This window comes from Haematobia irritans, chromosome 3, assembly GCF_050003625.1.
Source record: "Haematobia irritans isolate KBUSLIRL chromosome 3, ASM5000362v1, whole genome shotgun sequence".
Classification (NCBI taxonomy): Eukaryota; Metazoa; Arthropoda; class Insecta; order Diptera; family Muscidae; genus Haematobia; species Haematobia irritans.
The window spans coordinates 76478297-76491949 of record NC_134399.1 but is presented as its reverse complement, the minus strand read 5'-3'; the positions used below and the strand labels follow the sequence as shown (position 1 = coordinate 76491949).

The 13653-nt window shown below is 35.5% G+C and overlaps 1 protein-coding gene across 1 annotated transcript in view; it reads left to right on the top strand.

Annotated features, from left to right (window-relative positions):
• LOC142230999 (uncharacterized) overlaps window positions 1–11441 on the top strand; it is a 32758-nt gene extending 21317 nt beyond the window's left edge. Inside the window, exons 4-5 of the mRNA XM_075301617.1 lie at window positions 10158–10289; window positions 10372–11441. Coding sequence (XP_075157732.1) covers window positions 10158–10289; window positions 10372–11340 — 1101 coding nt within the window. The 3' untranslated portion in view covers window positions 11341–11441. The remainder of the gene's footprint in view (window positions 1–10157; window positions 10290–10371) is intronic.
• The last annotated feature ends 2212 nt before the right edge of the window (window positions 11442–13653 follow it).

Sequence of the window (13653 nt, the reverse complement as noted above, 5' to 3'; positions counted from 1 at the left end):
GCAAGAATAATTGAAGTAATTCTTACCATAAATTACGAGAACCATTTATTTCTATACTTATATAAAATAATTTTATTTTGAATTTTTAATTTTATTTGTCACAATTGTCAGCTACACCGAAAGAATTCTCTTCGTTAATTTTACGAAGAATTCTTCATTAACAATTCTTCATTAAAATAACGAAATTTTCATTCATTTTCGTAAATTTTACGAAGAACATTTTACGAATATACGAAACTTCTACGAAATATTCTACGTTAACTTTTCTTCGTAAAAAGTTCGTACTTTTAACGAAACTTTCTTCAAATTTTGTGAAGAACTTTTTACGAATATTCTACGAAACATTCTGCGTAAAAAATTTCTTCATAAACAAAACATTTCTTTGAAATAACGAAGAAGTTTCATTGAAGTTGTAAAATTTCCGTTCGCGGCATTAAATTGTCTTTTATAATGTGCTTGAGTGTATTCTTTTATTCTATTGTTTTTATGCAAGTCTATGCTACTTCTCATTTGGGTGATAGCACGCTATGAATAAAAGTGAAACAATAAAACTAAAAATTATTCAAAAACTTAAGATGTAAAGTGATGTCATTTTTCACACTTGTAACTACAACCAAATGCACTTTCGATTATAAATTTTTTTCTAAAAGTTCGAACATTTTTGAAAAAAGTTTTTCATAATAAGTACAAAAATTTTTCATAAAAATTACGAAAAAATTTCATGAAAAGTACGAAACATTTTCGTAAAAAGAACAAAATTGTTTCATAAAAAGTACTAAGGTTTTTCATAAAAAGTACGAAGATTCTTCATAAAAAGTACGAATTTTTTTCTTAAAACTACGAAAATTTTGGAAGAACTTTTCTTCGTAAAAAGTACGAATATTTCGTACTTTTAATAAAAAGTTTCTTTGGTTGTGCTTTTAACGAAATTTTTCGTTCTTTTTACGAAGAAAATTCTTTCGGTGTAAGCATTGGCGTAGCTAGCAACATTCTCGTAAGGGGTGAAAGCTACAATGTGCTACAATAAAATCCCTTTAGCTACGCCTATGTCAGTAAGCAAATAGCGACAATCAAAGTTCTCAAATGAAAAAATTTTAATCACCTGATAGCATGAAACTACCTTAGTAAATATACCTTGATTTGGAATATATGCGATTTAGAAATAAAGATCATTCATATTAACACACTGTCAATGCAAACTAAATTGCTAGATGGCTCTGTGAATACAATACCAATATTCGCCTTCGCTAATAAAGACAATAAACTTTAGGATGATAGGAAATTGGCTTGCGTCATACCAAATGTTGCATTTACCATGTTAGTTCCATACATGTTTGTATATTTTTTTATTTGTTTTTCGTTTTTATTTTTTAAATGAAAAACTTAATTTTCTTACCCCCATTTTCATGAAGCTCCGTTAGTGCTACGTTAGCTAACGAACTTTTAAACCGTGATATCTACATATCTGTCAACTTGCGTATATATTCCATATGCCATTTAGAAACTTAACTGCTGAAAATTTTTCAGTTAAAGTTAACCGGAGAAAAGATATTTCCATTTTTCTTTCTGTTAACTGGCAGTTAAAGCCTAACGGAGCTACATGAAAATGGCCGTTAATGTTAAAATTTAGGCAACAACAAAAAAATTAAATTTTCCCCTTCATGGAAATTTATTTCGTGCACTTAATTTATTTTTATTTGCATTTTAATGTTATGTCAATACTTGTCGTATACGCGTTTGGTTCGATAAACGAAAAGTATGAAACTAACACCGTAAATGGTTTGATCTCCTCAGTAGCCAATTTACTCAATGATTCGGTGCGCATCCTCAATATGGAATAATTTCATTGTGTTAATGGAAATAAGTTTAAACTATCTAACAAATTCAAAGCGGCTCTGAGAAAATCAATCTCTACATCTGCCTTATATATATGACACCCCAAGAAAGTAACCATGGGGGATTGATTCGTATTTAAAACTCCACACTAATTTCTTGACTTAATTTGTTGTGTATTTTAGACGGGCTATAGACAGTTCGGACCCCATCTACGGGGGCAGTTCGGAAACTTCTTAGCCTAGCACAAGGGAGCCACCGTGGTGCAATGGTTAGCATGCCCGCCTTGCATACACAAGGTCGTGGGATCGATTCCTGCTACGACCGAACACCAAAAAGTTTTTCAGCGGTGGATTATCCCACCTCAGTAATGCTGGTGACATTTCTGAGGGTTTCAAAGGTTCTCTAAGTGGTTTCATTGTAATGTGGAACGCCGTTCGGACTCGGCTATAAAAAGGAGCTTAACATGGAATCGGGCAGCACTCAGTGATAAGAGAGAAGTTCAACAATGTGGTATCACAATGGACTGAATAGTCTAAGTGAGCCTGATATATAGGGCTGCCACCTAACCTAAACCTAAACCTAGCCTAGCACAAAAAGCGCGGTATAAACAGAAAAAAGTTAAGTGTTTTGGAAAATTCCATCTCTGTTATGAACACATATTAAATTTTGTTTCGATCTGGCAAGTCCTTCATATAGAAACAGGTGTTAAAAAATTAGAAATGCGTGCTGTCATTAAATATTTCCATAAAAAAGGTTTATCAGGACAAGAAATTCATAATGATATGGTGAATGTGTTAGGTGAAAGTGCTCCTTCATATGCAACAGTAAAAAATTGGGTTGCTGAATTTGAACGTGGTCGTACAAGCATTGAAGATGAACCACGTAGTGGACGTCCAAAAACAGCAACAACAACAGAAATTGTAGTGCATGATATGGTAACAGGTTGGCTGATAAGTCCCCGGTCTGACACATAGATGGTGTCGCTAGTATTAAATGCATATTATTTTTATATAGTACAAACCTTCAAATGACTCGTGTCAAAATTTGACGTCTGTAAGTCAATTAGTTTGTGGTATAGAGCGTCTTTTGTGAAGCAACTTTTGTTATTGTGAAAAAAAATGGAAAAAAGGAATTTCGTGTTTTGATAAAGTACTGTTTTCTGAAGGGAAAAAATACGGTGGAAGCAAAAACTTGGCTTGATAATGAGTTTCGGGACTCTGCCCCAGGGAAATCAACAATAAGTGATTGGTATGCAAAATTCAAGTGTGGTGAAATGAGGACGGTGAACGCAGAGGACGCCCGAAAGAGTTGGTTACCGACGAAAACATCAAAAAAATCCACAAAATGCTTTTGAATGACCGTAAAATGAAGTTGATCGAGATAGCAGAGGCCTTAAAGATATCAAAGGAACGTGTTGGTCATATCATTCATCAATATTTGAATATGCGGAAGCTCTGTGCAAAATGGGTGCCGCTCGAGCTCACATTTGACCAAAAACAACAACGTGTTGATGATTGTGAGCGGTTTTTGCAGCTCGTAACTCGTAATACACCCGAGCTTTTCCGTCGATATGTGACAATGGATGAAACATGGCTCCATCACTACACTCCTGAGTCCAATCGACAGTCGGGTGAGTGGATAGCGACCGGTGAACCGTCTCCGAAGCGTGGAAAGACTCAAAAGTCCGCTGGCAAAGTAATGGCCTCTGTTTTTTGGGATGCGCATGGAATAATTTTTATCGATTATCTTGAGAAGGGAAAAACCATCAACAGTGACTATTATATGGCGTTATTGGAGCGTTTGAAGGTCGAAATCGCGACAAAACGGCCCCATATGAAAAAGAAACAAGTATATACGGCCGTAAGTTCGGCCAGGCCGAAGCTTATGTACCCTCCATCATGGATTGCGTCGAAACTTCTTCTAAACACTGCCACCCACAATCGAATTACTTAAGTTGCGGTAACGCTTGCCGATGGCAAGGTATCTTAAAACCTCCTAACACCATCTTCTAAATTGTATGTAAGTCCATACGTGGTATATATTAAATCAAAAAAGATCGATCCAATACGTATATAATTCAGTTTGACAAAGTAGACATTTTGACAAAATTTTCTAATGAAATAAAATTTTAACAAAATTTTCTATAGAAATAAAATTTTCACAACATTTTTGGCTCGAGTGGCAACCATGATTATGAACCGAATAAAATTTGAACAAAATTTTCTATAGAAATAAAATTTTGACAATGATGAAAATTTTATTATGAACCGAATAAAATTTTAACAAAATTTTCTCTAGAAATAAAATTTTGACAAAATTTTCTGTAGAAATAAAATTTTGGTAGATTATTTTTGGCTCTAGTGTCAACCACGATTATGAACCGATATGGACCAATTTCTGTGTGATTGGACCAATTTTGGTACGGTTTTTAGCGACCATATACTAACACCACGTTCCTAATTTGAACCGGATCGGATGAAATTTGCTCCTCCAAGAGGCTCCGGAGGTCAAATCTAGAGAACGTTTCATATGGGGGCTATATAATTATGGACCAATTTTTGCACGGTTGCTAGAGACTATATACCAATACCATGTACCAAATGTCAGCCGGATCGGATTAAATATGCTTCTCTTAGAGGCTCCACAAGCCAAATCTGGGGATCGGTTTATATGGGGGCTATATATAATTATGGACCGATATGGACCAATTTTTGCATGGTTGTTAGAGACCATATACCAACACCATGTACCAAATTTCAGCCGGATTGGATGAAATATGCATCTGTTAGAGGCTCCACAAGCCTAATCTGAGGGTCCCTTTATATGGGGGCTATACGTAAAAGTGGACCGTTATGGCCCATTTTCAATACCATCCGACCTACATCGATAACAACTGCTTGTGCCAAGTTTCAAGTCGATAGCTTGTTTCGTTCGGAAGTTAGCGTGATTTCAACAGACGGACGGACATGCTTAGATCGACTCAAAATTTCACCACGACCCAGAATATATATACTTTATTGGGTCTTAGAGCAATATTTCGATGTGTTACAAACGGAATGACAATGTTAATATACCCCCATCCTATGATGGAGGGTATAAAAAGTGTTGTTCCATCAAGATAACGCACCGTGCCACAAGTCAGTGAGAACGATGGCAAAAATTCATGAATTGGGCTTCGAATTACTTCCCCACCAACCGTATTCTCCAGATCTGGCGCCCAGCGACTTTTTCTTGTTCTCAGACCTCAAAATGATGCTCGCAGGGAAAAAATTTGGTTGCAATGAAGAGGTGATCGCCGAAACTGAGGCCTATTTTGAGGCAAAACCGAAGGAGTACTACCAAAATGGTATCAAAAAATTGGAAGGTCGTTATAATCGTTGTATCGCTCTTGAAGGGAACTTGTTGAATAATAAAAACGAATTTTGACAAAAAAATGTGTTTTTCTTTGTTAGACCGGGGACTTATCAGCCAACCTGTTATTAAATGATCCACGAATAAAAGAGTGTTTTACCAATGGCTACAATCAACGAATTAAATAACGAGTTGCATGACCACCCACCTTATTCTCCTGATTTAGCTCCCAGTGAAATTTACTTGTTCCCAAATCTAAAAAAATCCTTGCTGGCAAGCGTTTTACCTCAAATGAAGATGCAATTACAGTTGTAAACCACTATTTTGAAGACCTTGAGGAAAACTATTTTAATCAAGGGATAGAATTGCTAGAAAAGCGTTGGACTAAGTGTATTGAAGTTTCAGCAGATTATATTGAAAAATAAAAATATTTTTGAAAAACTAACTATTCTCTTTCATTGATAGGCTAAGAAGTTTCCGAACCGCCCTCGTATAAATACTACTATGCTAAGAGTACCAAAGATTTCCTATCCATGCTGGAGGGTATACTTTTAAGGGTGAACATTTTTTATAATGTTATCAATATATTGTATTTATATAGTTATATGTACCTTTCTGTCATCTAAAAAATATAAATAAAATACAAACTTTTGCGGGATTTTGTTCAATTCGGTTATGATGCTTTAAAGTTGGGTAATACAACTAAATGAAGAAGGGAGCTACGACCAATTTCATCGTCTGATACAACCAACTCCATATATACCCAGCAGAAAAAGCGTCGCCAAAAAAGTAATGAAAATGTTTTTTTTTTTTTTTTGGATCCAGAAGTGGTGCAAAATTGACGCAGAAGCGATGAATTTAACATGGGCTTGTCATAGGACGGAAGTCCTCCATTTCAACAGCCGTTGCACTGAATTTGCATCACTTCTTTAGGTGTGCTCCGAATTCAATATTTTGGATGTAAATTAAAAAATTCTGTAATATTTTGTCAAAAAAACAAATTTTTAAATTTTTTTATAATTTTTAGTGGATTCGGAAACGTAGACCTCAAATATTTTCAAAAATTCACAATATTTTCAGATTGTATTTTGCATTTTTTTCGACAAAATTTAAATAATTTGTACCATTTTATGAATTCTTACTCTGTTTTTAACATACTTGAAACAAAAAAAGTTTAAATTACCCATTAAAAGTATGAAAAAACCAAGTTATAAAAAATTGAATTAAAATAACGTCCTAGGTAGTCAAAATAAAGAACATCATTGGGAGTGCATCTTCTGGAAGTGCTTTTAAAGTTCTGCATTTGGAAGAACTTCCAACTTGCTGGGTAGTATTAGTTGCAGTTCCCATAATTCCATTGAGTCGACCGAATTTGACGGGTGACACAACTAATGACGGATAGTTGCTACAACTGCCAAAAGGAAGTTGGCAATAAATTCGGTTATCACAACCAATCTGTATTCTCTGTGCACAGTGGAAGTACGTTCGTCTTGCATGACGAAGGTAATAGGTTCGATTCGACGCCTGAGTATCATGTGACTTCTTCTGAATACATTGCTATTAACAAATAGTGGCTACGAATGCATACATAATATTAATGAAATGTTTTATATTATTCCGTGAAATATTCCGATCTATAAGGGAAATATGCACTTTTACATAGTATTTACATTAAAAACCTTTTTATTGTTACGTCTTCCTGATACTTATTTACGCATAATGGTAAACATTTATGAACCCAGTTATTCAAACAATCATATTAAAATTTTATTACATTTTATTTTACTTGTCATATTAAAGCAGAGCTTCAATAGATGTATACTAATTTTTTAAAAGAATCCATGTAGATACTCAATAATTCACAATTCAGTAACAACTATTTACAAAATCTATATATGTAAAACTTCCTCTATTTTATGTACAAGTTCATATTTTTGTTGTAGCTCCCTTGTACGTTCCAATTGTTCCAATATAGATTTGATAATCTTTCATATTAGGATAATATTTTTTTCATTGTACTAGATATCTAACATTCAACCGTCGAACGGAACGGACGTGTTTTTTAATAGCAGATAAACTCATCGCAATAGGTACCTACTAAGAATTTCTAGAGTGGTGGGATATTAAGCCACCATGCAGCGAAATTCAAAGTCATCCACTGGGTTGCTAACTTCAGGGCCCAGTGGACGGGTATCGACTGGAGTTATAAATTTGGGCAATGACCAAGAGTTAGGCCCAATTAGTCGACCTGTAGATGGGTCGATAGGTGGCGACACTTTGACAAGTCGTACTTTTTCTAAGGTAACGACATCAAAAGGAGGTAATCCCTCACGAAAGAGATTCAAGGAACGCAGAAATGCTTTGTTTATCCTAAAGAAGTTAGGATCAGTGGACCCAAGCACGCTGTCGGCTAAACAAAACGATTCCTTAAAATGGGCTCAAGGAATTCTTGAGGCTGGAAAAAGGGAACGATCACCGGATGAGCTGCCATCCTCCAAAATGGATCAAAGATCGTTTGCCTCAGTTGCTAAAGACAGCCTTATGATGGCTATCATTAAAAAAGGAGCATTGGACGGTATGGTTCCAAAGCAAAAATGGGGGGTAATTGAGAATGCTCTGTCTGTCGTCTACTCACAGGTGCTGGAAAAGGTTCCCGGTCCAGATTCTCGACACCAAGAGGCTGGTTGGTATCAAAGACGATTTAAGCTAGTCGCATTTGAGGACCAGAAGTCTATAGAATGTTTTAAAGCTGCTCTGATACTAATTGGTGAAGTTTGGGAAGGAGCTGCTCTAGAGTTAGTCGAGAAGAAAGACATACCGGCTAGACCTAGAGCACAAGCGTGGATACCTGCAAACCCTTCTGACCCTGAATCTATTTTAAATAGACTGAAACGATGCAATCCAGTTCTTCCAACAGCTGATTGGAAGGTTGGCCGTTTGGATGAAGTGGATGGACCAAGACGGCATGTAGTGTTTATATTGAACACTCGGTCTTTGCCACATCTAGCAAAGTCCCAGGGCCTTGTATGTTATGGCTTTCATTATATCCAAATGAAGGTATATAAAAACGATCAGCTAAAGGATTCAGAAATGGACAAGCCTCTGTCTGAATCAGAAGTAAGCGGATCCTCTTGCGAAGTCGAGGGAGATAAAGTGGCAGCCCGATTAAGATTCAGGCTCACTTAGACTATTCAGTCCATTGTGATACCACATTAACTAAAAGTACCTATTACATATGGGCACTTCTAATTTTAACCGCTGAACCTTCTTGATTATTTTTCTTTGCTGAACCAACCAAATTGTTCCAAAAACATTAGCAGACTGCCTAAGTTAACGTTTTCCAGATCCGCCAGTAATCTGAAGCTATATGCTCCTAAAAGTTACTTGCGCTTTACACAAAATGCAGGACACTCACACAAGAGGTGTTTAATTGATTCCTTTTCCTCCGCATCATGACAGCTCATACAATAGTCATTATATTTCGCGCCTATAGTTTTTGCAAAATCGCCTATCAGGCAGCGACCCGTTATAGCAGATATCAGGAGTGATATCTGATGTCTCGAGAACACTAGCATATCTAGTGTGCGGTTTAAGTTTAAATGGGGCCATATTTGCTTGGTGTCGTTACAGCCCTTGCAAGTCTCCCATCGAACATTTGCCATCATAACAGCCTTCTCACGCAGCATGAGCTTGCAGGTAGCCAGGGGCATACCAACAGATTCTAGTTCCCCTGGAATATGTAAGGTAGTCCCTATCCTTGCCAACTCAACCGCTTCGCAATTCCCCGGTATGTTCCTATGGCCAGGCACCCATATTAGGTGAATATTGTACTGATCAGCCATATCATTGAGAGATTTGCGGCAGTCGATGGCCGTTTTCGAGTTAAGGAACACAGAGTCCAAGGATGTTATTGCAGGTTGACTGCCTGAGTATATATTAATGCCCACATTTTTTGGAACATTACTTCTCAGCGAATTCGCCACCTCTCTTATTGCTAATATTTCAGACTGAAAAACACTACAGTGATTAGGTAATCTTTTCACTATTCGAAGTTCCAGATCATTAGAATATACTCCGAAACCCAATTGTCCATCCAATTTGGAGCCATCAGTGTAGAAATCTTTATATTCTTTATTCCCCGGGGTCTGTGTGCACCACGCCTCACTATTGGGATTAGAGTCTCAAACTTTTTGTCGAAAATTGGTCTCACCAAAGTCTAATCCACTACGTTAGGCACATCGGGGATTATTTTGAGGACCGAACTGTGACCGTACAAACTTAACCCTGCAAACAATTTTGGAAGTTGTTTTAAAACAATTTTAAAATCACTTCCAAAACTGTCCTCCCATTTAATTCAATTTTCTATAACTCCCTATTTTTAATGGATATGCAAATAGGTTAAAAACAGTGTAAGAATTAATAAAATTATACAAAATATTTAAATTTTGCCGGAAAAAATGCTAAATCCATTCTTGAGTAATCCAAAAAGAACATTTATACTACATTTTTGCTGGGAAATTAATGAAAATGGAATGAAAAAAAAAAAAAAAAAATATATATATATATATATATATATATATATATATATATATATATATATATATATATATATATATATATATATATATATATATATATATATATATATATATATATATATATATATATATATATATATATATATATATATATATATATATATATATATATATATATATATATATATATATATATATATATATATATATTAGCGAACAATAGAACAAATAGAGAAAACAAGCTTAATAACTGAATCAATTAAAACTTTAATTGAATCTGTTAACATTTTAATTGATGTGATTTCTTCGATAATCAGACGCGGATTCAATTGAAATATAATAAAATCAAATAATTGTGGGATTTAATACAAAATGATAGAAAGTATTTTCAAACATTTTAAGAACTTCTTTCCCTTTATTCTATTCTTCAAGTTGGAAACAATGGCTGGGTCCAATGTGTGTCGTCTATGCCGGAGCTCCTGTAACGATAGCTTGCGTTTGCATGATGCCAAAGGTCGCCCCAATGGGGTATACGAAATAACCTCAAAATATTTCCATCCTAAGGTATATAAAACACAAATCTAAAAATGTTCAAATTGGCGAGAGAAGTCATAAACCAAAACCAACCTTTTTCGTTATTTTTTAGTACCTTAATGTTGAACGGGGTGCCACAAATCCAATTGCTGCGTTATGCATAGAATGTTGGCGTCGTATATCCGTGTTTAACAATTTTCAGCAGACTGTGAAGTTATTATTGGATAACCTGCTTGATTCCGAAGATCAATCAAACTTTGCTGAGGAACCTCCACCAATGAAGAAAAATTGTGATATGAAATCTAACATCATTACCATAGATGATGACGATGAAGAACCCACAACCTCATCTGCTGGTTTTGGGTCAGGACAATTAATTGTTTCAGAAAATGGAATAGAATTTTCGAATGACACATCATTGTTGACGGAGAGCACTAATCAGCACGAATATGTTCAAGATGATAATTATATTGGTGAAGTCGGAACCGGAGGAGGTGATGTCTTCATTGTTGATGAACTTGATCAATGGGAACCAGAACCAATTGATGATATCGATAATGAAAATTACCATTCACCAGTAAGCCCAGAAAATATTACCCCAGACATTGATGGGAAAAGCCAAACTTATTTAAACCTGAGCATTGATCAGGAGATAGCAAAATGGAAGCCATTTCTAGACTGTTATGTATGTCCACGAAAATTCCCAAATTTTCTAAGTGTTAAACATCATTTTGCTAAGGACCATCCTAACAACGACTTTCATATAAAATGTTGCGGCCGCAAGATCAAATATCGTTATCGCGTTCATGAACATGCCGTTTATCATTTGAATCCTTTGGCCTTCCAGTGTAAGGAGTGTGGACAATGTTTTACGGCCAAATCCACACTAGATGGACATCTAAGTTCACAACATTACGGCATTCCAAAAAAAAGACCCGCCAAAAATGATAGATGTAAATATTGTTTACACGAATTTACACAAAAAGGAGAAGCGTACCATCATTTAAAAAATGTTCATCCCGATCAATTTGGCAAAAGAAAATATAAGGAAAGATCAAATGTCGTAAAAGTGTATTACTAATTATTTTATACATATATTTATACAAATCTTTGTAAATAGTTTTAATCAATACATATTGTTGATTTAATTTATTGTTCGTAATAAATGCATAGACATCACTATTTTTTATCAATTTAATTAAACATGAAATTTATTCATAATTAATTTTTCATATATCATGAAAAATAAATAAAATAAAAACAAGCATATACGGCTGTAAGTTCGGCCAGGCCGAATTTTATGTACCCTCCACCATGGATTGCGTAGAAACATCTACTAAAGACTGTTATCCACAATCGAATTACTTGGGTTGTGGTAGTACTTGCCGATGACAAGGTATCATATAACTCCTTAACATCGTCGTCTAAATTGAAAGTTAGTCCATACACCCATAGAAAAAATCATGAACGGCGTGGTCATTTCGAAACGATCCGTTCATGAAAGTGAATCAACACACATGTGTTGTCAAACTGAGAACAGATGGGGTCAATCCGACAACGTAAAAATGACACCATACGTTGTCAAGACAACAACCAGCGTTCATGATCTGAGAACGTAATAGTTACGAATTTATAAACAAAATTAAAAAAAAAATATTTCCGCTACCGTGACTCGAACCTGTGTTGCCTGCACGATACGCGTTAACAGTCGCCTTAGCACATTGCACCAACGGCGGAGTTGCCATAACAACGTCTAACGATTATTTTAAAATGTTTCATGGCCAAAGAAAAACGACTGCCGTTCATGAAATCGTGAACGCCCGCGGACGAAATCGTGAACATTCCGTTTTGATTTTTTGTGAACGTTTCCGTTTCATTTTGACAACGTCCGTTCACGATTGTGAAACGTAATTTTTTCTATTAGTGTACGGGGTATTATTAGCCAAAAACAAGTTATACGGCGGTAAGTTCGGCCAGGCCGAATCTTATGTACCCTCCACCATGGATTGCGTAGAAACTTCTACGAAAGACTGTCATCGACAATCGAATTACTCGGGTAGTGGTATCTTAAAACTTCTTAACATCGCCACCGTGGTGCAATGGTTAGCATGCCCGTCTTGCATACACAAGGTCGTGGGTTCGATTCCTGCTTCGACCGAACACCAAAAAGTTTTTCAGCGGTGGATTATCCCACCTCAGTAATGCTAGTGACATTTCTGAGGGTTTCAAAGCTTCTCTAAGTGGTTTCACTGGAATGTGGAACGCCGTTCGGACTCGGCTATAAAAAGAAGGTCCCTTGTCATTGAGCTTAACATGGAATCGGGCAGCACTCAGTGATAAGAGAGAAGTTCACCACTGTGGTATCACAATGGACTGAATAGTCTAAGTGAGTCTGATACATCGGGCTGCCACATAACCTAACCTAACCTAAAGGGGATTTATGCGTTTGTCATCTCCCCCTACCAAATACCATGCAGTATTTCTTCAAACTATGATTATATATCATTAAATTAAATAATCTGGTTTCTTCCCATCTACAAGAATTTATTTATTTATTTATTTATTATTATTTTTTTTTTTGAGGTATCTCCACAAAGAGCACACATTGTAGCTTTTGCCCCTCACGAGAATGTTGCTAGCTTCGCCAATGTTTAATTGACGATTGTGACAAATAAAAATAAAAACTCAAAATAAAATTATTTTATATCAAACATTTTCTATGATTCACCCACACGAATCATAAAAGTAATAGAGAAGAGATTTGGTAAACAACAATTGGAAATGCAACAGATGATTCAACAATTGATATATGAGAGTGAGTCTCGCCTCATGGGCGAAATGAAAGTAAAGTTGAGAGAGATAAAAGATGAAATGATAAACGAAGTCAGAATGGAACTCAAGGATTTGAAAGACAGTGTTGCCAAAGCTCACGACGAAATTAACCTCTAAAAGCACGAATTTTGTCTCTAGAAGAAATCAATTATTCTTGCGAACCGTAACATATTTCCTCATACTCGTATGTCGAAGCATACATCGATACATTTCCAGATTTTCTCTATTTAAATATCCCATAAATTATAAATTTATAATTATAAATTTAATTCAATTTGAGTGACAATCAAAGTTTCAATATGGCGACTGACATTTTTGTTTTTGTAATACTAAAACTACCTTACAAACAAACCTAAGGTCTGCGATGACAATCGCTGCTTCTTTGGTAGTGCCTTTCGATACTGGGAATTTGGATATCGTCATGGACATGGTTTGGGTAGATATATTTCGCATCAGAGTTGGGGATTGTTATAGTGTCACTAAAGAGTCTATGGCAGTGATTGGGATAAAATCGAAGTTTGAAATGTTGGTATTTCGCAGAAAAACATGAATTTGAAATAAA